This window comes from Cryptomeria japonica, chromosome 1, assembly GCF_030272615.1.
Source record: "Cryptomeria japonica chromosome 1, Sugi_1.0, whole genome shotgun sequence".
Lineage (NCBI taxonomy): Eukaryota > Viridiplantae > Streptophyta > Pinopsida > Cupressales > Cupressaceae > Cryptomeria > Cryptomeria japonica.
The window spans coordinates 402,621,686-402,647,760 of NC_081405.1; the positions used below are offsets into that span (position 1 = coordinate 402,621,686).

A 26,075-nucleotide genomic window follows, 5' to 3' on the forward strand; every position below is an offset into this window, starting at 1 on the left:
ATTATTTATTAAACCAAAGGGTGTGTCCTTTGGAATGTAGTTGTCTGTAATTTTCCTTTCTGTGTATGAAAGGGTGTGTCCTTTCATATATGGCTTTTGATGGACATATTTATAGGGAGTCATTTTTGTAGGTAATAGAAGAATCATGAGAACAACATACTGCTGTAAGGACTGAATGTCATTTTGTATTAGGGAAGTCTATAGGAAGAAGAAGTATCATTTTGTGCAAGCAATCTATAATGGAGTATCTACAAGTGTAGCTTATGTATGCAACTATTTCCTAAAGATTAATATACAAGGTTCATTGTTTCTTTTTCCAAATATTGTGTACACTTTTGTGTTGATGATTATCTTTGTCCTCTTGATAAGTTTGTTTATATATTTGCTATGATGTGAATCACATGCCGTTGCATTAAGTGAAAGATTGAGTTCTTATTGTTTGTGTAACACATATTGAACCTTCATAGTTGATGAGAAATTGTCTCTTGAGTTGATAAGATATTTTGTCCACAAAGTGTCATATATATCCCTGGATAGAGGCACTGGTTTATTATTGATCTTTTAAGGTTTTGATCTGTATGCATTCAAAGTCCTTGATAGAGAAATGTTCTTCCCAAATCCTATATGAACTGATCTATGCAGATTTCATTTAAGTCTGGAAAGCAATCTCATTTTTAATATACATTCACAATCACTTCTTTTCAAAGCATTTAGTTAAAGCACATAATAAAGCATATTTGAATAACAAAAACTTGCCAGTTGTGTAAACTTGCTAAAAGTTTCAAATCCACTATAAATAACCTCTTTTGTGCTTGAGAGGAAGATGCACACCCACCTAGGTTTAGTGGAGCCTAAAGTGCAAAGAGATCTAGTCCTTGACTGTCCTTGTTCATTGGCCAAGGCTGATTGGACTACTTGAGGATTTGGCAAGTCTTTTAATTTTCCAATCTGTGGTTTTGGGAGCCAATAGATTGGTGACTCTATTGGGGAATTATTTAGAGGACATTTTTATAATCTTTGGTAATTTGTTTTAGACTCTACTAGAGGGAGGACCCTAGAAGATCAGTTAAGTTGGTAATATTTTCTGCTTAGGAGATGGTGACTCTATCTAACAAGGTTTTATTCAATTGGTGACTCTACTAGGGGAAAAGACCCAGAGGGAGATGAAAAATTTCATTTCTGAAAATGTTTCAAAGAAAGCCTTTTATTCTAGATGGCATCAGGCCATTGGATCTCAGTGGCTTTTAATGTATTCCAAACAAGTTGTTTCCTAAGCTTCCACAACTTGTACCAAAATTCCATGGGGAATATGATGAATCAACAATTGATCATTTGGATGTATTTTATACATTTGTAAAGGATTATGAGGTTTATGCAAAAGATTATGTGATGAAATTATTTGTTAGGACTTTGAAGGACAATGCAAGAGAAGCTTATGAATCACTCCCTACACAGGGCATCTCATCATGGAGGGAGTTGGAGAAATGGTTCCTTGATGTGTTTCATGATGCAGGTGAAGAGGGAAGCATGAGCTATGAGCCAGAGGAGGACCAACAATACATAATAGAACTAGAAGTATGTATGTATCCTTTGGATAAATTTCTAAATATAAAAAAACAAGAAGATGAATCTACAGTAGATTTCTTCATGAGGATGTTCAAATTTTATCAAGAGATATCTTCAGATGTCAAGCCTCCATTTTATGAGTTATTAAATAAGATATATAAGTTAGGGTATGACTCTCAGTTGTATAATTTTCTTGAGTATTTACTTGATGAAATGGTTGCAGAAGATAATGAATGCAGGATGACAATTACAGAAGACCCTGGTGAAGAGGATGATATCTACTATGAGCATGACGGAAACCAGACTTACACTATGGAGGAATAATCTTGCATTTATCCTTTGGATACATTTCTTGACATAGAAAAATAGGAAGGTGAATCTGGAGCACAATTATTTATGAGGATGTTCAATATATACACAAAAATACCTTCAAACATCAAGCCCCCATTTTCAAGAAAAATGCATGAGTTGGGGATTTATCATGATCCTCAGGTAAGGCTTCTACTTGAGATTTTATATGAAGGCATGTTAGAGGAAGAATCTGATGATAAAGAAGAAATTATGGATTTAAGTAGGGAATAATCCATATGTGTAGGTACAGACATGAATAATAAAGAGGAAACATTCCTCGGTCCAGAAGAAATTTCGTATTTGTTAGATAAAGAATATGAAAGATATGTTCAGTAGATTAATGGATTAGGGCACATTCAAGAGGATCCAATTTTTTTCTAGAATAAATAGATTAATGGATTAGGGCACATTCAGGGTCTATTTGGTGAAGAAAATGATGATTCCCAGGAAAACAATACATCAAGGAATATATACACAGTGAGGAGAGTAATAGGAAATGTGTGTTTGAAAATCCTTTTGATTTTTTTTTAAATCCTCAGTATCATGAAACTCCACATGAATGTGAGGAGATGATTTTTAAATGTGAATCATTTTTTAGTCCCTCCTGTGAAAGTAACATTGACCATCTAGGAAGTGAAGGCAAGATGAATTTACATTCAGGATACATACATGAAAAAACTTCCGCAAAAAGCAATAATGAAGATATTGTTCCTATCAATGAGACAGATAGCAATTATCAAGAGAATACTTTCAATAAAGGCATGTAGTATGATAATCTTTTGTGTAATGAATTAGAAAAAAGTGTTCGAGAAAATATGCATACATGTTTTGTGATTTCAAGTCCATTACTTGAAGGGGAATGGAAAATACATCCCTAAATAAGGTTCTAGAAATACCATATAGTAAAAGTATGGGTGAATAGGAGGTGATACTTTTGCAAAATATTACTAAGAAGGATACATGTCCTGAATACTTATGTGAAAAGGGGAAAACATTCTTTAACCATAAGGAAGAAGAAAATATGTCTAAAAAAACATGGAAGTTTTTTCAAATTTACATTATGATAAAATCATATGTGAAAAGAATTCTTATTTCTGTCCCAATTCACTATTTGAGAAATATAAAATATGTTTCAAAAATGAGGATACGGTAAAAACAAACTATATGGAACATAATCCCAAAGGAATAAAAAGTTTAAAAAATTGCAACATAGGAGGCACGAATACTTTGCAAGAAAAAGGAAAGGAAAAAAAATAATCAAGTATTTTCCCTCAAATGAGTGTTCTGATTAATAGGAAAAATAGGTTTTAAGGACCCGAAACCTTTAACAAAGGAGTTTAAAATAGATCATCAAAGAGTATCCAGACCATGAAAGAAAAACTAACAAAACGACTGACAGTAAAGCTAGTAAACAGAAAGGACAGCAGATGAAAGAAACAACAAAACATAAGAAACCAGGGAAAACACTGCACAATTATAAAGCCTTTAGGAGGTCCTCCGCCTTAATCACCAGCTATTCATAATTGGCTGCAACAGCTTTAAGTTCATCCAGGTCCTTATTTGGCTTCTTCTCCTTCTTTTTACCTCTGGTTCTTGTTTTGGGTCCTTGAACATCTCTTGTGCCTTCAATGTCAGGGTCAATTTTCAAGGTATCCTTCTCCTCCTCCAAATTGCTAATGAGGGTTTTGGTATTTCCAGCAGAGGCCTTCAGAATGTTTAAGTTTTGCTCTGTGATAATTTTAAGGCTTTCCTCAATTTTGTTGACTTTATCGACAGTTTCTGCCATTGTTTGATCCATAGCATTGGCATTTGCTTTCCTCTCAATCAGGTCTTTCTCATTTTGCTCAAATCTGGGATTGAAGGAGTCTCTTATATTTTTGGCTCTATCAATAGTTTTGGTCAAATTCTCCACATAATCTGCTATTGACTTCCCTTTACCAATGTTGATAGTTTCCAGAATCTGGGTTCTACTAATAGTTTCCAGAATCTGGATTCCATTGTTAGTTTCCAGAATCTGGATTCTGGTACTGACAATATTATAATAGCTCAAAGCACTCCTTTTTAATTCATTTCATTATTATTTTGTCCATTAATGATCTTTGGGGTGCTATTGCATCGATCCTTAAAGATGATTAATCTGACATCCTCTTGGAGAACCTGTTCTCCCTTCCATGTAATCATTTCATCTTGATTGACCGCCACATTGGCTGCCCAGTCAGCAGAACCATTAGCTTCATGGTAGATATGAGATATGAAACTTTTCTCAAAAGTGTTAATGAGGTCTCTAGTAGCCTTTATAATGTTATTGATAGACCATGAGGGCTTAGAGGTCCCCTTGAGGCATTTGATGATGTTGTTAGAGTCCCCTTCAATCCATAGGTAGGGGCAATTCCATCTTTTTGAGGAGAAACCTTGGAGTGTTGCCATTGCTTCTGCCTTGTGGTTTGTTTGGCTTCATATTGGAACAACAATCATTTCCTTGTATATACCTTTATTATCTCTAAGAATAGCTCCACATCCAACAAGGCCCAGATTACCTTTTGCAGCACCATCGAAATTGACTTTGAACCAACGATGAGGGGGAGTTTTCCATCTTGCTTCTAATCTTTTTTTTTGCTTAGGGTCAGAACTGCTAGCATTCTTCAACCTCTAGGAACTTAAAATGTGAGATTCCAATGGGTTGACCAAAAAGCAGGGACCCCAATGATCCCAATGTTCTCCACTATAGCCCATTTTATTTTCTAGAAAACAATATCCTGAGTAAGAGAAGTGTCCCTAAAAATACGATTGTTTCTTTCTTTCCATAACCCCCATAGAATGTGAGGGAGTGATAGCTACCATATAGTTCTCAAAAAAGGAGTTAGACCAATGATAATTCTAGGAGTAGAACAAATCACTGATAGAGTTAGGAAACACCCATTCAATGCAAAAACTCTTAAGAAATCTTTCCCAGATTGAAGCAGAATAGGAACAGTGGATGGCCAGATGGTCCACAGACTCTTCCTCCTCAAGACACAAAGCACATCTATTAGGGAATGCAAAACCTCTGCCCTTGAGATTATCTAAGGTCAAGATTTTATTTTGAAGAATAGTCTAATAGAAAAAGTTGATTTTAGGGATCTGTCCCTTTATCCAGGCTTTAGACCAAAAAGGATTTTCAGAAGGGGCAAGGGAGAGAACACCAAACATTGAAGAGACAATAATATTACCTTTAGGATCATATTTCCAAATGAGGGAGTCTTCCTCTTTATTCAACCAGGCTGATGACATATGGTTTTTAAGCTTAATAAGGTTTGGGTGGATACTTTCAATGTTCTACCATTTATTACCTATTCAATACCCTTCAACTAAAGGACCAAACATTCTAATATAGGAGGAGGCATAAGGGGCCCATTCTGGGATATCGATCAAAGATTTATCAAAAAGCTAGGGATCATCCTAAAATTTAATTTTCCTGCCATTGCCTACTTTCCATATAACCCCTTTAGCAATGTTGTCTCTACACTTAGAGGCATGATTCTAGATATGGGACCCATTCATACTAATGTCAGAATTGGTAAAAGAGGAAAGAGAAGAGGAAATAAGAAAATACTTACTTCTCCAGATTTTACACCATTCACTATCTGAGTGGAACATTCTCCAAACCTATTTAGACAAGAGAGCTTCATTTAGGGTCTGGATTCTTCTCAGGCCTAGACCTCCTTTACTTTTCGGTCTGCATACCTAATCCCAAGCCACAAGAGACATTCTTTTCTTTTCCTCAACCCCTGACCAAAGAAATTTTCTTTGAATTTTCTCAATTGCATCAGCATACTTTACTGGAATTCTGAAAAGGCTAAGGGCATAGATAGGTATGCTTTGAAGAGAAGCTTTTAGAAGTTGAAGCTTTCCAGCCTGACTTAAAAAGGCTCCTTTTCATCCAGCTAGCTTTTTATGAAATTTGTCCACCAGTGAGCTCCAGAAAGAATCAGGAGGTGCAATTCCCAAGGGGAGGCCAAGATAAGTGGCAGTAAGATATGCAATCCAATATTCCAGGATTTTGTTGATTCTATGTTATCTTCTCTCTAGTGTATTAATGAAAAAAACTTTGCTTTTGACCCAATTAATGAACTGGCCAGATGCAGAGGAAAACTTACAAAGAGTGTCCTTCAAGGTTCTAGCTTCTGAGATACTTGATTCCCCCATGACAATGGTATCATCCACAAACTGTTGGTGAGAACAAGAATGATCAGCTGAAGAAGGTTGAAGTCTCTTAAAAGATCCTCACATCACCATGATTTCCATAGACCTACCAAAACATTCAGCCATAATAATGAAGATGATAGGGGAAATGGGATCCCCTTGCTTCAATCCTCTAGACGCTTGGAAGAAGGGGGATGGAGATCCATTGATAAGAATAGAAAAAGAGGCTAAGGTAATAAGCTGACTAAAGAGGTCAACACATTTGGTGGAGAAACCATAAGCCACAAGAACCTTCACAAGAAAAGACCAATCAACCCGTTCATAGGCCTTAGAGAGATCAAGCTTGAGGATGAGACCCTATTTCTTGCCCCTTACAAGAGAATGAATATTCTCATGGACAATAATAATGGAATCAAGAATTTGTCTTCCTAGGACAAAATCATTTTGCTAATGATTAATCAAAGAGGGAAGGACAGTCAGGATTTTGGTGGTAAAAACCTTGGAGATAATCTTATAAAAAGAGTTACATGAGTTGATTGGTTTGAACTTGTCCATGGAGTCAGCACCTTGAATTTTGGGAATTAGTGCAATGAAAGTGCCATTAATTTCTTTTAAAAGTCTTCTAGCCCCAAAAAATTCCTTGACCCCGTTGGAAACATCTTTCCCTACAATGTCCCAGAAATCTTGGAAGAAGAACATGGGGAAGCCATCTGGACCGGAAGCTTTATTACCATCAAAAGAAAAAACAACATTTTTGATTTCCAAGTTCGAAGGTATGGAAGAAAGGTAGGCATTCATCTGCTCATCAATGAGGCAAGGAATATTTTTAAGAAAAGAAGATTGAGCATCAACATCCAACCTGTGATCCCTCCTTAGAAGATCTGAAAAGTACCTTTTGGCCTCATTCCTTATCTCTTCCTCCTTAACCAGCTCCCCATTGTCCACTGCCAGTTTAGTAATCCTATTTGCCACTTTATGTTTGATAGTTGACATATGAAAGAATCTTGTATTCCTATCCCCTTCCTTTAGCCAAGTGCATCTTGATCTCTGCTTCCAAAAATTTTCCTCTTTAGCAATGATTTCATGGTATTTTTTAAGGGTTTCATTCTCTTCAGCAATAGACACAGTAGAGAAACCATCCTTCTGAATTTGGACCTGTATTTTCTTAAGGTCATCCTGGACTTTACCTTTGGCCTCAAAAATGTTCCGAAGCTGGATTTATTCCAGAGTCTTATATTGTCCTTAACACTTTTGATTTTCTTCACAACTTTGTACATAGTAGTGCCCTCAACTTGGATATTCCACCAATTCTGAATATTACAAGTAAAATCAGGGTGATGAGTCCACATTTTTTCAAATCTAAAAGAAAATGTCTTCTTCTATTAATTGGATTAGCAAAGAGAGTGATGGGAAAGTGATCAGACCCAACCCAGATGTGGGTAGACAGGGAGCAGAAATAATGTCTAAACCAGACATCAGAAATAAGAGCCCTGTCAAGGCGAACTTGGATAAGATCATTGCCAGTTCTCCTATTAGTCCATGTGTAATTGCATCCCTGTATCTCCACATCATTGAGAGCCTGAGTATTTATGAAATCAATAAGGGCCAACCTACTTTCCAACTGAGAGGGGCTTCCACCAAATTTTTCCTCCTCTCTCAAAGGAGTATTAAAGTCTCCCATGACCAACCAACTAAGATTCTTGAAGCTGTCCCTAGTTTCTATAAGTTTTTTCCAGAAGGAGTTTCTAGCTTTTAAGGTGTTGGGTGCATATATGTTGGTGAGGACCCATGAAGTTCCATCTTTTAAATTCTCAAATCTAATGCAAGAGAAATTTTTTTCTTGAATAAGAACATGGCCTTTGACACTATTGAGATTCCACATAGTAGCTATGCCTCCCAAAGCACCTTCCAAGCTTCCACCACTGATACTCCCATTTTTAAAAAGCTTCAGAGTTTCAACTTTTTCTCTACTCATTTTGGTCTCTTGAATTAGAAAAACATCAGGTTTACTATCCCTTATCATATTCCTAATAATATCATGTTTATGAGGATTATTAAGTCCCCTAATATTCCAAGAGATAATCTTCATAGTTATTTACCGATTCCTAACTCCTTAAGAGTCTTCTGAGTCCCATCTGCAATGTTCTTACTAGCCTCCTTGTCTCTGACTTTGTGGTTAGAAGGTCGACCTGGGGAAGAAGAAATGTACCCAACATCAACTTGAGCTATTCTGCTAGATTTCCTTAGTTGAGAAGCTGAGGGAGTGGATCCTTTCTTGTTCCTGTATTTTGGTATTTTCTAGTCAGCTTATTTCTTGAGAACCGCTTCAAGATTACTGAGGAGTCTGGATATTTCATCTTCATTGCCCCAATTAGGGAATCTAGAATCATGTGATGCACTATTTACTATTTTTAAATTTTGATCTAAATCTGAAAGGGTCATACCCAGTATAGCACATTTTTGGGCTTCTTGCATTTCAGTATTGATCGTAAGTGGGGAAGAGTCAGTCTTTTCTTCTTGGGAGCCAGTGATCTCCCCTTCCTTAGGTTGTTCCTCTTTATTTTGCATTTCTTTACCAGCAAAAGTAGCAATAGTTACCACTTCAGCTGTGTCTTTTGAAGATACAGTCTGTTCTTTCAATTCCTCTATTCGGATCTACTTTGTTACGGGGTTGTTAACTTTTGTTGACTCATTCCTCAATACTTTTGGGATTGGAAGGTTGGAGACAGAAGTTGAGGAGACCACTTCCTTATTTTCCCCCAAGGGTTCAAAATAGTTGTTGTCAACAAAGTTAGCTTCCTTATTTTCTGAGTTTTTAACTTTCCATACCTTTTTTTCTAGAACCTTTTTACTTTCACCTGGGGATTTAGTCTACTTGAGCTCTCCTTTAGGCTTGATAGGACATGATTTTGCCCAGTGACCTACTTTCTTGCAATGGAAGCAGGTAAAGGGGATAGATTCATATTCTATTTGTTGTTTCCATGTCCCCAACTTTGAAACTATATCTATCTGTTCCGGCATATTTGCATCATGTGCTATCCCTACACAAAACCTAGCATGAGTGAGTCTCCTTCTTGATGTTGTTACTGGGTCTATAGAGAGGAGTTCACCAAAGGAGCTTGCTATTCCTAAGAATATGCTTTCTGCCCAATATTCAAGAGGCAGCCCTAGTAACTTTACCCAAACTGGAACTTGTGCCAAAAGAGAGTCATTCATGTTCAGATTCGGATGCCATTTCTGAAGGACCAAGGCTATCCTTCCTACCATCCAAGGGCTACCACAAAGTATCCTTAATTTATCTTCTTCACATGAGAAAGTAAAAGAAAGGAGGCCTTTAGGCAATGCCGAGATTTCAACGTTACCCTTCAGAGCCCATTTTCATTTGATGTAAGCCCTAACAACTTCGATGTTTGGACGTGAACCCATAAATTTACCTACCAGGGAGTTCGACATGTTGTTTATATTATGATCCAGAATCAGATCAGGGATAGAGATAGCGAACTTTCTGCCAGTTGGATCAGAAATATTCTTGATAGCAGGTAAAGAGGATTTACCAGATGGTTTTGTTCCAAAAAGGGATGACCATTTTCTAGATTCTTTTCCGTTCTCCAAGGTCTCTTCACATGGGCTGGACCCCTCCCCCGAAAACCCAGAACCCACTTTCTTCTCTAGCAAAGTACCACAAGTCTGCGGAATGTCAACAGCCTTCAGAATATCTGGAGGCTTGTCTGGTGCAGGAGCACCTAAGCACCTGAATGCTCAAATCCTAGTAGGTATAACATTTTATTGCAAATTAAGAATGTGTGTTTATTTTTATGCTTCTAGTAGGTTTAATAGGTTTTTCTTGTGGTGTAATAAGGTTTGGAGCTCATTTTGTGATTTTCCAAGATTTTTTTGGTTTTTTGCTCGGTAGGCTAAAAATTGTCAATTTTGGGTCCAAATGAGCATTTTTGAATTTTTGATGTTGTAAAGCCTTGAAAGGAATTGGAGCATGTTTATTTAGTGTTTCTAAATGATGTTGAGTCATTGGTTTGAGTGCCAAGTCATTGGAAGTCAAAATGCAATTTTTGAGCAACAAAAAGTTGTCAAAAAGTTGTCAAAAGTTGTCAAAAAAGTGGTTTTTGATGGTTTTGGTTAGTTCCAGCCTATACCTGCTCATACAAGGGCTTCAATAAGTTGGCACATGTATAAAAACCATGTTCCAATCATTGTATGGGTTGTTCATGTTGGAAAAATAAGAGAAATACTTGTTTGTGCTTGTATTTTGTGAGTTTTTAACTAGTTTTCTGCACTTTTTAGAGTACAATCTGTACCGTGGCTCCATGAGTCCGTACTGGACCTATTTTTGATTGATGTGATCTCCTTTGATGTTTTAGTAGTGATCTCTGATCTTTTCTTTGGGTTTGGAACAAGTTTTGTTTGGAGTGCTCTTGAGAAAGGCATTGTTTTGTGGTTCCAATGGAAGACCATTCATGGTCCAACTAATTTCTTCAAAGTCTCTTCATCCATGGCTTTGAGGGAATTTGTTGGATCTATACATACTGTACCATACATCCATTTTCCTTTTCTAACAATGCACAGGTGTTTGTAAACCCATGGCAAGTATGTGGAGTGAGCAACTTGGCTTGGGTATTCTTAGATTTGTTTGAATGGTACTTTGTTGTTCATAGCACTGTACTTTTGAAATGTTGAAGAAGAGTTGAGTTGGCAAGAGTTATCATTGCCTTTTACCATCCTTGTCTCTCTCATGACTTGGTTGGATGCAAGAAGCAAAAGTGTAATCAGACTGTAAAACTGTGAGTCACTGTTTTCATTATCAAAACCTCATTTGCCAATCTTCCAAGACAGTATGGAATGATGGATTCTTGTTTTTATGCATCATGGAATGTATTTGTAAATGTATTCAATGCTAAGAAGACAAGGTGTACTATTTGGTTGTAAAGGACCTAAATAAGGATCCTAGAAAGGTGTATTTTCTGTCATAGTCTCATAAGGCTGTCATGTTTTGTGGCATCCCTTGAGTGTTCAACTTTTAAGATCTTTAAGAGGCTATATGTATTGTTTTTGCCTTTCCATTAACACCCCTTTGCAGGCCAGGGACAGATTGAAGAAATAAATTAAAACAAAGAAAGAAAGTGCAAACAGTTTTAAGACTGTTAAAAGTGCAGTGATGGCGGTGTATGACCAACAGTCATAAAAAACTCCTTTCCTACTTGTTTGCAGGCTTCTCCAACTTCTGTCAAGTCTTTATTGCACCTATATTTGACAGTATTACATTGTATTTGGTTTACAAATGTTGAAATGTATGCAAAAACATTAAAATCATTGTTGTCCCAGTCCTCTAGATTGTTTTTTCTGTGTAAGGGCAGCAGTATGGCATTTGTTTGATATAATGATCACATCCTAAGTTGGATTTTGAATCTTTGGAAGTGTTTGGTATATGTTGAAGCAAGGTTTGAACATTTAACTTGGGTCTAGCATCATGGAGGAGACCTTTAATTTGCAAACCCTCACCAAAACTCTTAAAAACCCTTGAAAAGTGCCTATTTTGTGGGGCAGTCCTCAAACAGTCCGTACAGTACTTGCCATAGAAAAAATCCTTGAGTCTTCATCATCAATAGACCACATCTCCAAGGGTTTTCCATGAAGTATAATAGATTGAGCAAGGTGAACAAATTTCACTAAAAACTAGGGCTAATTCTAGTAGCCTTTTTGGAGCAAATTTGACAATTTCATGAAATCGGTAAGGAAGGAGGAGTAAGTGATGGTTTCAAATCATCAAAACTGATAAGTTAAGACCTGAGACACCCTACTACAAGCTCCTCGGCATTTCACTAAGTCATTTGATCAAAATGACCATTTGAACCTAGAAGTTGCCTTGAGTAAACCAACGTTCTTTGCACCCAACTTGGAAATTTTCATTCTTGAAAGGTGAAGGACAGTCATCACACTTTGCAGACCTGTTTAGATGCTCATTCAACACATTAATATGATTTAAATCCTTAAAGGTGCAAACAAGGTTAGGTAAACCATGGTTCTCCAATAGTTGCCCATTCCTGGAAGAGAGGAGATTCAGCCAGTTGGACAACCAAACTTGTTCATTTTTGGTGACACACAAGAGGATCTCATTTCAAACTTGAATGCCTTAGCATGGAAGGTAAGGAGGAGTGATGTCCAATACAATAGGGTGCAAGTAGTGTTGAATAGAGAGGAGGAGATAGGAGAAAGGTTTAGAAGAATCCCATTTGTGCCTAGGGATTGATTTGGGAAGCACATTGAGAACAAAGCCCACCAACCTCAAAAGAAGACTAACTTCTAATCTACCTCCTCAAAAGATGAAAATGTCAGAGTAGCTAGGTATCTCAATGGGTTAAGATGGAATATTCAAGAAGAGTTAAGCCTATGGTGTCCCAACACATTACAGAAGTGTTATCAATTAGCATTGAAGGTAGAAGAGAGAAACAAGAAGAAACAAGAACATAATGGTAGAGGCAGAGGCAGAGGAAATAGAGGCAGTCATAGAGGTAGTTTTGGGGGAAGATACATAGATCATAGGTCCTAGGGAGAGTCTAAGCTTATTGAGTAAAGTGGGGGTTCTCAGAGCAAACCCAACTATAGGGGTAGGGGATCAGGCAACCCAGGAAGGGGTAGATCTAATTGACCTGGAAGAGGTTCATACTTCTCCACAATGAAGTGTTACAACTATCAAAAACTAGGCCATCCGGCATATAGATGCCCAGAAAATCCAAGCTCATCTCAAGGAGGTGATAAGAGAGTCCATTTTGTGCAAGAAGAAACCACACCAAGTCAAAGGTGTCTACCATCAGAAGAAGGGGAAAACCTCATGATCAGGAGGATCCTCATGAAAGAGCCATCTCAGAAAGATATGTCTCAAAGGAAAGCTCTTTTTCAAGATCAAATGTAAGATCCAAGGAAAGGTGTGCAAAGTTATCATTGACTCAGGATCAACTGATAACATCATATCAGAAGAAGCTGCTACAAAACTTCATCTACCTAGAATACAGCACAATGAGCCCTACAAGGTCACATGGTTGGAAAAAGGGCAGCATGTATTGGTGAGTGAACAAACATGGGTAGAGTTTAACATAGGTGAGTACCAAGATAAGATTTTGTGCGATATACTACCTATGGATGCTTGTCATTTGCTTTTAGGAAGACCTTGGCAATTTGACAGGAAAGCACAATATGATGGAGAAAAGAACTCATACTCATTTTTCAAGAATGGTATCAACTATAAAATTCAGTCCCTTGACGAAGAGAGTGAGGGAAGCAAACCAAAAGTTCCCAACATTTTGTTAGTTGGTGAAAAGGAGTTCATTCATACCCTAAAAGAAGGTGATGGCATAGGTTTTGCATTAGTAACTAAACCAGTTGATGAAAAGAAAGAAAAGAAGATAGAAATCCCAAATGAGGTGCAGCAACTTCTAGATCAGTTTAAGTCAATTGTTAATGATGGTCAACCAACCTCTCTACCTCCTCAGAGAGCCATTAGCCACCAGATAGATTTCATCCCAGGTGCATCCTTACCAAAAAAATCTGCTTACAAAATGACACCTGAACAAAATCAGGAAGTGGCAAGACAAATCCAAGAGCTATTAGACCAAGGAATGATTAGAAAAAGTATTAGTCCATGTGCAGTACCCACAGTGTTAGCACCTAAGAAAGGTGGGGCTTGGAGACTTTGTACAGATTCAAGAGCAATAAATAGGATCACAATCAAGTATAGATTCCCCATTCCTAGGATAGAATATCTTATGGATTGTTTAGGGGGAGCAAAATATTTCAGTAAGATAGACCTAAAAAGTGGTTATCATCAAATCCGCATCAAAGAGGGAGATGAATGGAAAACAGCTTTCAAGACAAATGAGGGGTTGTATGAATGGCTAGTCATGCCATTTGGGTTAACAAATTCACCCAGTACATTCATGAGATTGATGAATGAGGTGTTACATGACTTCATAGGCAGGTTTGTAGTTGTGTACCTTGATGACATCTTAATTTTCAGTCAAACCAAGGAAGAACACCTCCAACATTTGCAGATTGTCTTACAAAGATTGAATGATGAACAACTTACTATCAACCTAGAAAAATGTGATTTCCTTAAGCAAGAGTTGGTCTATTTGGGTTTTGTTGTTTCAGGGGGTGATTTGAAGATGGATCCAGATAAGGTAGAAGCCATAGTTCATTGGCCAACCCCTAAGAATACTAGTGATGTTAGGAGTTTTCATGGACTTGCTCAATTTTATAGGAAATTTATCAGAGGTTTTAGTGAAATATGTGCACCTATGTTAGAAACCATTAAGGGTGGTGTGAAAGTGAAATTTCAGTGGACAGAAGCAGCCAACAGGGGATTTGAATTGTTGAAAGTCAGAGTTGCTACCCAACCAGTGTTGATTCTACCTAGTTTTGACAAATTGTTTACCTTAGAGTGTGATTCAAGTAATATTGCTATTGGTGCTGTTTTGAGTTAGGATAATAGACCTGTTGCATTTTTCAGTGAAAAGCTTAATGATGCTAAGAAGAAATATTCTTCATATGATCTTGAAATGTATGCTTTGGTTTAGGCACTTAGGAAATGGAGGCATTACCTTCTTCCTAAAGAATCTGTGGTTTACACTGACAACCAGGCACTTAGTTTTCTCAATTCACAGGATAAGCTTAGTCACAGACATGTTAAATGGGTAGAGTCTTTGCAAGCATATACCTTTACTTTGAAGCATAAGAAAGGACAGTGCAATAAAGTAGCTGATGCATTGAGTAGAAGGTTACTTACTATTCAAGAAATTCAGATTAGAAGTATTGGTATAGAATGTTTCAAGGATTTATATCCACATGATTCTGCTTTTGCTGATATTTACAAGGTTTGTCAAGATTTTCAGAATACTTTTCATAGTGAATATGCTGACTATACTTTGCAGAATGGATTGTTATTCAGGGGTGGATAGTTGTGTGTGCCAAAAGGTTCAATGAGGGAGAATCTAATACAAGAAAAGCACAATGGTTGCTTGAGTGGTCACTTTGGTCTTAATAAGACTTTGGAATTGGTTCAGAGGCACTATTTTTGGCCTAAGATGCAGGCAGATGTCAGGAAATATGTTGAGCAATGCATGGTATGTCAGAAAGCCAAGGGTACTAGCATGAATGTTGGTTTGTATCAGCCTCTTCCCATACCTTCTAGGCCTTGGGATTGCATCAGTATGGATTTTGTGGTAGGTTTGCCCAAAACAAAAATAGGATGTGATAGTATTTTTGTGGTTGTTGACAGATTCAGTAAAATGGCACATTTCATACCTTGCAAAACTACTAATGATGCTAGTCACATTGCTTTTCTTTTCTTTAAGGAAGTTGTAAGAATTCATGGTTTGCCATCCAGCATTGTATCTGATAGAGATGCTAAGTTTTTGGGTCATTTTTGGAAAACTTTATGGAAGAAATTGGGTACTAACTTGTCTTTTGGCTCCGCTTACCATCCATAGACAGATGGCCAAACAGAAGTGGTGAACAGAACATTGGGTAATCTACTCAAATGTCTTACCAAAGAATATGGGCAAAGTTGGGATCAACTCATCCATTAGGCAGAGTTTGCATACAATGACAGTGTAAACAGATCCACTGGTAAGAGCCCATTTCAGATTGTTTATGGAATGCATCCTAGAGGTGTTTTTGAGTTAAATGATGTAACTAATTTGCAGCAAGTGAGTGGTACAGCAGAAGATATGGCACAGTCTATGAAAGAAATTCATGAGCAGGTACAGAAGTCTTTACAGGAAACTACTCAAAAAGTTAAGGAGAGAGTTGATGCTTCAAAAAGAGATGTTCAATTTTTAGTGGGTGATTATGTGATGGTCCATCTCAACAAGTCACGGTTACAGAAAGGAGTGCCTACTAATTTGCAAATGAGAAGAGTAGGACCATGCAAAATCTTGGCTAAATATGGCCATAATGCTTACAAAGTTGATTTGCCTAATGAAGTTTCTATGTCTCCTATTTTCAATGTTGCAGATTTGGTGCCATTCAAAGGGGAGCTACCATCAGATTCACAAAGAGTTTCAGATCTTTCTCATTCCCTTTCTGATCTTTCTCTCCCCTCTTCTTCTACTCCCATTCCTCAGCAGGTACTAGGCTCAAGAATCATCAAAAAGACAAGACACCATACCTACATGGAGCATCTTATCAAGTGGAAGGATAAACCAGCTTCTGAAGCCACATGGATACCTGAAAGTGACTTTCTCAAAGCTGGAATTCCTCTTTCTTTACTACCCAAAGGAGTCACATGACTTCTTTGTCCTTAGGGGAGTATGGTGCAGGACAACCTGAGCACCTGAATGCTCAAATCCTAGCAGGTATAACATTTTATTGCAAATTAAGCATGTCTGTTTATTTTTATGCTTCTAGTAGGTTTAATAGGTTTGTTTTGTGGTGTAATAAGGTTTGGAGCTCATTTTGTGAGTTTCCAAGATTTTTTTGGTTTTTTGCTCGGTAGGCTAAAAATTGTCAATTTTGGGTCCAAATGAGCATTTTTGAATTTTTGATGTTGTAAAGCCTTGAAAGGCATTGGAGCATGTTTATTTAGTGTTTCTAAATGATTTTGAGTCATTGTTTTGAGTGCCAAGTCACCAGAAGTCAAAATGCAATTTTTGAGCAACAAAAAGTTGTCAAAAAGTTGTCAAAAGTTGTCAAAAAAGTGGTTTTTGGTGGTTTTGGTTAGTTCCAGCCTATATCTGTTCATACAAGGGCTTCAATAAGTTGGCACATGTATAAAAACCATGTTCCAATCATTGTATGAGTTGTTCATGTTGGAAAAATAAGAGAAATACTTGTTTGTGCTTGTATTTTGTGAGTTTTTAACTAGTTTTCTGCACTTTTTAGAGTACAGTCCGTACCATGGCTCCATGAGTCCGTACTGGACCTGTTTTTGATTGATGTGATCTCCTTTGATGTTTTAGTAGTGATCTCTGATCTTTTCTTCGGGTTTGGAACAATTTTTGTTTGAAGTGCTCTTGAGAAAGGCATTGTTTTGTGGTTCCAATGGAAGACCATTCATGGTCCAACTAATTTCTTCAAAGTCTCTTCATCCATGGCTTTGAGGGAATTTGTTGGATGTGTACATACTGTACCATACATCCATTTTCCTTTTCTAACAATGCACAGGTGTTTGTAAACCCATGGCAAGTATGTGGAGTGAGCAACTTGGCTTGGGTAATCTTAGATTTGTTTGAATGGTACTTTGCTGTTCATAGCACTGTACTTTTGAAATGTTGAAGAAGAGTTGAGTTGGCAAGAGTTATCATTGCCTTTTACCATCCTTGTCTCTCTCATGACTTGGTTGGATGCAAGAAGCAAAAGTGTAATCAGACTGTAAAACTGTGAGTCACTTTTTTCATTATCAAAACCTCATTTGCCAATCTTCCAAGATAGTATGGAATGATGGATTCTTGTTTTTATGCATCATGGAATGTATTTGTAAATTTATTCAATGCTAAGAAGACAAGGTACACTATTTGGTTGTAAAGGACCTAAATAAGGATCCTAGAAAGGTGTATTTTCTGTCATAGTCTCATAAGGCTGTCATGTTTTGTGGCATCCCTTGAGTGTTCGACTTTTAAGATCTTTAAGAGGCTATATGTATTGTTTTTGCCTTTCCATTAACACCCCTTTGCAGGCCAGGGACAGATTGAAGAAATAAATTAAAACAAAGAAAGAAAGTGCAAACAGTTTTAAGACTGTTAAAAGTGCAGTGATGGCGGTGTATGACCAACAGTCATAAAAAACTCCTTTCCTACTTATTTGCAGGCTGCTCCAACTTCTGTCAAGTCTTTATTGCATCTATATTTGACAGTATTACATTGTATTTGGTTTACAAATGTTGAAATGTATGCAAAAACATTAAAATCATTGTTGTCCCAGTCCTCTAGACTATTTTTTCTGTGTAAGGGCAGCAGTATGGCATTTGTTTGATATAATGATCACATCCTAAGTTGGCTTTTGAATCTTTGGAAGTGTTTGGTATATGTTTAAGCAAGGTTTGAACATTTAACTTGGGTCTAGCATGATGGAGGAGACCTTTAATTTGCAAACCCTCACCAAAACTCTTAAAAACCCTTGAAAAGTGCCTATTTTGTGGGGCAGTCCTCAAACAGTCCGTACAGTACTTGCCATAGCAAAAATCCTTGAGTCTTCATCATCAATAGACCACATCTCCAAGGGTTTTCCATGAAGTATAATAGATTGAGCAAGGTGAACAAATTTCACTAAAAACTAGGGCTAATTCTAGTAGCCTTTTTGGAGCAAATTTGACAATTTCATGAAATCGGTAAGGAAGGAGGAGTAAGTGATGGTTTCAAATCATCAAAACTGATAAGTTAAGACCTGAGACACCCTACTACAAGCTCCTTAGCATTGTACTAAGTCATTTGATCAAAATGACCATTTGAACCTAGAAGTTGCCTTGAGTAAACCAACGTTCTTTGCACCCAACTTGGAAATTTTCATTCTTGAAAGGTGAAGGATAGTCATCACACTTTGTGGACCTGTTTAGATGCTCATTCAACACATTAATATGATTGAAATCCTTAAAGGTGCAAACAAGGTTAGGTAAACCATGGTTCTCCAATAGTTGCCCATTCCTGGAAGAGAGGAGATTCAGCTAGTTGGACAACCAAACTTGTTCATTTTTGGTGACACACAAGAGGATCTCATTTCAGACTTGAATGCCTTAGCATGGAAGGTAAAGAGGAGTGATGTCCAATACAATAGGGTGCAAGTAGTGTTGAATAGAGAGGAGGGGATAGGAGAAAGGTTTAGAAGAATCCCATTTGTGCCTAGGGATTGATTTGGGAAGCACATTGAGAACAAAGCCCACCAACCTCAAAAGAAGACTAACTTCTAATCTACCTCCTCATCATTGTCCTTCCCTCCCATAGAATTAGCAACTTTGTTCTGGCCGCTCCCACCATTGGACCCAGAGTTCCCGCCTTTCACAGAATTTGAATTTTGGGTTCTCCCATTGTCGTTTCCTACTCCTCCCAGCTCCATTGTTAAATAGACTCTATTGAGTATATTTATTGTTACTAAATATTCCTTAAGAGACCACCATAACATTTTTGGAAGAATCTTCCCCTCAAATGAGTGTTACAGAGTATAAAAATGGGAATTTTGAGTGGTGTTCTGAAACTCATATGCAGATAAAATTCACATATGACAAAAGATATTTCAAAATTCTTCAGGAAGAAGAGGAATATAAGAATAAGGGTAAAATATTATTTAAAGATATAATTTATTTCAATTAGGGTTGATACAAGAGGATGAAAGAGATTATGTGTATCACATTTTAACCCAAATGACAAGGAAGTTAATTAAATATATTGGAAAAGGGTTTTATAGCAGGAAAAGAAATAATATTTCAAGTAGTAAGAGTAATGACATCTTCAGGAGGTGCATGTTATTACAAGAGCAGAATCAGGTGTTTGATAGAGGAAAGGGAATATCATCATTTTTGGGGGGGCCTTGGGCCACCCAATTTTATTCAGAGGAGAACCTATAGAAGGGGTGCTATCTAATGGTCTACTTTTCGAGAGATAACTGAGATCTCGCTATGCTCACATGGAGCATACATCCCCAAAAAGAGCCACTGTTGGAACCCTAAAATTTTCAAATTTTAGAGTTCTAGATTCATGCCAGAAAGCAAATTTCTATGTTCAATAAGGTAGGTTTGTTCAATTTTAACTTTCAGAGACCAAGTCTAATGCATCCATCAAGAGGTCAGCTCAAGACCTACGTTTCAAATTTTGGATTCATATAAGATTATTTGATATGTTTTCTAAAGGCAAATCTAAATTTAGATCTTTCCACTCGGATATTAGTAAATTGTTTTGCAGCAGCATGGTTGAAGGAAATAACGTTATGCCAAAGAGGGGAAAGCCTTTATCCACCACATTGTTTGTGGGATAGGCTCTTTTAACATTTAAACCCACAACGACTCGTATGATAATTGTCGAAAGACAAATAGCTTTTGGCATGAAGAAAGCTGAACCTAGTGGACCCCATGCATGCGGATGCGCATCTCGAGGCAACCAAAGTTTTATGATAGACTGGCGAGGATGGAGGCTAAAGATCAAGCAAGTCAAACAGATCTAATGATCGAGCAGATGATCCAACGGTGGTCACTATACCGCAGTGAGAAACAACTTGCTAGTTAATCCTCGCGACTTGGCGATAAAGAACATGCGGAAAAGGGATGACTAATGATCGAGTAGGTTGAAGTTAGATCAACGATTGTCACTATACCGCAAGATGAAGATGCACACCCATTATTCCCTACGACATGGCGACTGATGAGGTGGCAGGTCTAGGTGTACTCATGAGCGAACTAGAGGCGGACATGTGGTGATAGATGACAGAAGAGAGAAGTGCATGCAAGATAAAGATCAAGCAAGTCCAATGAGATCCAATGGTCGTCGCTATACCGCGATGAGAAATAGATCGCCGGTTAATCATCATGACTTGGCAACAAGGTGGGCCCAAGTCTTGTGGTGGGTCTGGTCAAGATGAGTTAACAACTAAAGTGGCAATGAGGTGGCAAGACAGAGGGTGGCTAGCTGATGCATGAACAAATCAAGATATGACACATGGCAGGGGTCTGTAGGCAAGTTAATGGTTGTGCAGGTTTGATGAAGATCGATGGCTATCGCTATATCGCGATGGGAAATAGCTCATCAGTTAGCCACCACGACTTAGTGACTAACCGCTAGCAGTCACCTCGATAAGGTAGACAGATAAGGGTAGACAGTTCAAGTGAGATAGTAGACCGGCGATGATGAATTGGTAGTCAGGTGGCATGTTATCGAGTGACTTATTGAACAAACCTTGGATGCGATGGATCTCTAAAAGGACTCACCGAAAGCAGCGGTTTCATCGACATGAAGTTCATCGAAGAAATCAGAAGTGCTCCCATTGAAAATAAAAGGTATCGATGAAACTACATAATTGATAAGACATATGAGCAAATCACCGAGGGAGGAAGTTTGGCCAAAAGAATAAACCAACGGAAACTTCATCGATAAAGGGTGATTTGCGAGTGAACAAGAAGAAGATATGTGGCATGAACAGATGCGCAGCAAAGGGAATAATTAAAGTTAAATGTATAGTCCAGAATGTAGGGTGAAAATGCGGCTAGAATATTGATTCACAAATGTCATCTTTAAAAGGGAAGTATTTTGTTTTATTTGTCATATAAAATCTTTTACCTTAGTTTATGAAAAAACTATCATTAGGGTAAATTATTTTATTTAAATAAATATTTACAAGTGCTTAATACTTTGATTTAAATGAATTATTTTAAATAAGTATTTGTATAAGGAAATAAAGATTATTGATTCTTCCAATTAAAACCTAATTGAAGGTGAGATATTTTAATTTTCAAATCAAGGAATTTGATTGGCTTATCTTTGTGTGCAGGAGATAATGAAAAGATGATGGATATTTGCTAAGGAATTTTATCAAGGTGGAAGAATAAAGACACATTATTGAAGCATCATTTAGTATTTTTAGGATTCTCATTTGTAATTATTTATTAAAGCAAAGGGTGTGTCCTTTGGAATGTAACTGTCTATAATTTTTCTTTCTGTGTATGAAAGGGTGTGTCCTTTCATATATGGCTTTTGATGGACATATTTATAAGGAGTTATTTTTGTATGTAATAGAAGAATCATGAGAACAACATACTACTGTAAGGACTGAATGTCATTTTATATTAGGGAAGTCTATAGGAGGAAGAAGTATTGTTTTGTGCAAGAAATCTGTAATGGGGTATCTGCAAGTGTAGCTTATGTATGCAACTATTTCCTAAAGATTAATATACAAGGTTCGCTATTTCTTTTTCCAAATATTGTGTACACTTTTGTGTTGATGATTATCTTTGTCCTCTTGATAAATCTGTTTATAGATTTGCTATGATGTGAATCACATGCCATTGCATTAAGTGAAAGATTGAGTTCTTATTGTTTGTGTAACGCATACTAAACCTTCATAGTTGATGAGAAATTGTCTCTTGAGTTGATAAGATATTTTGTCCACAAAGTGTCATATATATCCCTAGATAGAGGCACTGGTCTGTTATTGATCTTTTAAGGTTTTGATCTGTATACATTCAAAGTCCTTGATAGAGAAACGTTCTTCCCAAATCCTATATGAACCGATCTATGCAGATTTCATTTAAGTCCTGAAAGCAATCTCATTTTCAATATACATTCACAATCACTTCTTTTCAAAGCATTTAGTTAAAGCACATAATAAAGCATAGTTGCATAACAAAAAATTGCTAGTTGTGTAAACTTTCTAAAAGGATTAAATCCACTATAAATAACCTCTTTTGTGCTTGAGAGGAAGAGACACACCCACCTAGGTTCAATGGATCCTAAAGTGTAGAGTGATCTAGTCCTTGACTATCCCTGTTCGTTGGCCAAGGCCGATTGGACTACTTGAGGATTTGGCAAGTCTTTTGGTTTTCCAATCTGTGGTTTTAGAAACCAACAGAGCCATCCATCTGAAAGAGAAAGAGGGAACCTTCGCAAGGTGGCTATTAAAATATTTGCAGAAAATGATATAGTACTTGAATATGTTTATCATGTTTCTTATTGTTTTATGTAGTACTTTGAATATTTTGAAAGAGTTGGAAACTCTTAGACAACTTTGACATTTTTTATTATATTTACATATATACCCTTAGACAAATTTGACATCTTATAACTTGATTTATATATACATATTTGCATTATATTTTTTTATTGTAGATTACCTTGTTTGTCATAATGTTCAATCAATCTTTTAATTCTAACATGTAGCTTGTTCCCATATGTAATATTTTTATTTGCTTTTATGATCTAGTATGAGTTTAATGTTATATTATTTTTCCATTATAAAATGATTAAATATACTACCAATAAATAAAAATGATTAAATATACTGCCAATGGATGTAAATATATGACTAAAATAAGGACTAAATATATGACTATGATGACTAAATACATGACCATTTAACAAAAATCAATTATTAAATTAATGACTCAATATATAACTAAATGACTAAATACATGACTAAATAAATCACTAATATGACTAAATAAATGACCAGAGAACAACAATCAATGACTAAATTAATGATTAAATATATAACTAAATATATGACTAAATTAGTGACTATCATGACTAAATAAATGTCCAGATAACAACAATCAATGACTAAATTAATGATTAAATATATGACTAAATTAGTGACTAAATATATGACTAAATTAGTGACTAAATATATGACTAAATCAATTACCAAATTGATCAATAAAAACAACTAGTGGTCACGTGACCAAATTGATTTATGACTGGCAATAAACTACGAGTGGTCACGTGATGAAATTTAGTCATTTATCTATAATTTTTGGTAGTTTTTTTAGTCATATATTGTTGTTTTTGTACTAGTGTATGTCATGTAAATCATTATATTGGTTAGGTGATCAATTCTTTTATCGTGTGATGTAATTTTGTATTTATGAGTTGAGGGTTTAGTCAACCTTATTGTCAAGGTTGATGATTTGTATATATAGGTGATATTGTCATGTATTTTAGAAGTAGAGGTTGTGTCTGCATTATCAGAGAGAGGTTTATGTGCGAACAGGGATTCATCCTTTAGCGTTGTGATTGAGCAGAGATTGGTGTTGTAGGGTAGACATTTGTGCTTAATCAAAATTGTCATCAGGCATTTGGATATGCTATTTTTGCAGTTCATTTCTTCTAGATTGTAGTCTAAATCTTGTTGTAAGTCAATGAGACTTCCCTAAGGGTTGTAGCCTTTTGGATCATTATCTTTTGAGAAGTGATCTCTAGGCAGTGTGCTTGAATGCATGTGCAATCCCTATTGTAATATTTACACATACAATTGCAGAGTATCATCTTACTGTGGGTAGCTTCCCACCATGGTTTTTCCCTTAACCGGGTTTTCCACTTTAAAAATCTTGGTGTTATGTGTTGTGCTTTCAATTTTCTTGTCTTTGTTATTGCTGCAGTTTATCAAATCTGTATTTGTGATTAAGTTTGTTGATCCAGTGAAGATTGATTCACCCCACCTCTTAGTCTTTCTCATTATTATTTCCTAACAATTTGTATCAGAGCTAGATCCTTCCGAAGAAGCTTAACCACTTGAGGAGATCAGGTATGGCAACTGGAACTAGAAGTGTTAACTTCAAGAAGGACAGTCTGAGATTTGATGGAAATAACTATGCTATATGGAAGAACTAAATGGAAGTAGACTTGAAATATCTTGGAGAAGACTATTGGAAGATTACAAAGAATGCCTATTCTGCTCCTTTGAATGGACCGGTCACTACTGATGAGATCAAGGAAGCTGAACATAATATTAGAGCGAAGGAAGCATTTCTTAGTGCCCTGACTAATTCTGAGATGACAAATATAATGGGGCTTCAGACTGCACATGAGATATGGGAGAATCTTGAAATCTTGTATGAAGGAGACAAACAAGTGAAAGTTGCTAAGTTGCAGAGTTTGAAAGGAAAGTATGAGATGTTGAAGATGGGATAAGAAGAGAACATACACTCTTTCATGGCTAAGGTAAATGACCTTGTCCTAGGTATCAGATGTGTTGGTGGAACCATTGAGGAAGATGAAATAGTTGCTAAGATGTTGAGATCTTTGCCTGCTACTTATAAACATAAGGTAGTTGCTATTGATGAGATCCAGAGTGTGACTACAGTGACAAGAGATGTGTTGGTTGGAAAGATTGTTGCATTTGAACTAAGCAAATTTGGAGAATCACATGGAAAGTTTGTGATAACATTTAGAGCATCAACAACTATATCTAGAAAGAAGAAGCATGATCATGATGAGTGTAGAATATCTAGGTATGAAAGAGAGAGAAGAGAGATGGAAGAGCAAGAAAGAGACTTAGATGAACTTGAAGCATTGATTGCCCGTAGACTACCAAAAGGAGCCAGTAAGTATGATGGAAAAATGCCTTTGAAATTTTTCTCTTGTAATAAGATAGGAAATTTTTCTTCTAGATGCCTGAAGAGAATGGTGAAATATGACAAGCATGATAAGTTTGATAAGCATGATAAGAATGATAGATATGAGAAGCATGAGAAGTATGATAAGCCTTATAAGCCTAACTGGAAGTATAAGAACTAGAAGAATTGTTGATATGTTGATGATGAAGGTGTTATTGATGAAGAATCAGAAGGAGATGAAGTTGTGTTTATTTTCATTAAAGAAGATAGACTGGTACCTATTGATTCCACAAGCTGCTCTATTGAGGAGAAAGATTTAGTTGCTAAAGTTGAAGAGAAAGATGAATGGGTGATTGACAATGGTTACTCACATCATATGACTAGTGATAAAGGAAAATTTGTGAGTATGAAAAGATATGATGGTGGAATAGTAAGAATTGGAGATGACAAAGCCTGTGTGATCCATGGTAGAGGTTATATTTCTTTTGATGGTAAGCATAACACCGATGATGTCTTATATGTTGAAGGTTTGAGGCATAATATTTTGAGTGTTGGATAGATGGTTGATAAAGGTTATGGTCTATAATTCAAGAATGGAAAATACAAAATCCTGAATGCCTCTGGTATAGAGATTGCATCTGGAACTAAGACTAAAGTTAACATTTTTCACTTGAATGTTGGTGAGAAAAGTTGTTTGATTGCTCATATTGATGAAAGTTGGTTGTGGCATAGGAGAATGTGTCATGTAAATTTTGATTCAATGATTAAGATCAGTTCTACTGAAGCTATTAGGGATCTACCTAATATTGTTAAGCTTGCTAATCTAGTATGTAAAGAATGTCAATTGGGTAAGAAAACAAGGATTTCCTTCAAGAGCAAGCAATATACATTTGATGGATTGCTAGATCTTGTGCATACTGACCTATGTGGACCTACAAAT

The 26,075-nt window shown here is 36.5% G+C and overlaps 1 protein-coding gene across 1 annotated transcript in view; it reads right to left on the reverse strand.

The window, feature by feature from the left end:
* LOC131857515 (uncharacterized) overlaps positions 1-19,155 on the reverse strand; it is a 98,920-nt gene extending 79,765 nt beyond the window's left edge. The window contains exon 1 of the mRNA XM_059210175.1: positions 19,015-19,155. Coding sequence (XP_059066158.1) covers positions 19,015-19,155 — 141 coding nt within the window. The remainder of the gene's footprint in view (positions 1-19,014) is intronic.
* Between the last annotated feature and the right edge of the window lie 6,920 nt (positions 19,156-26,075).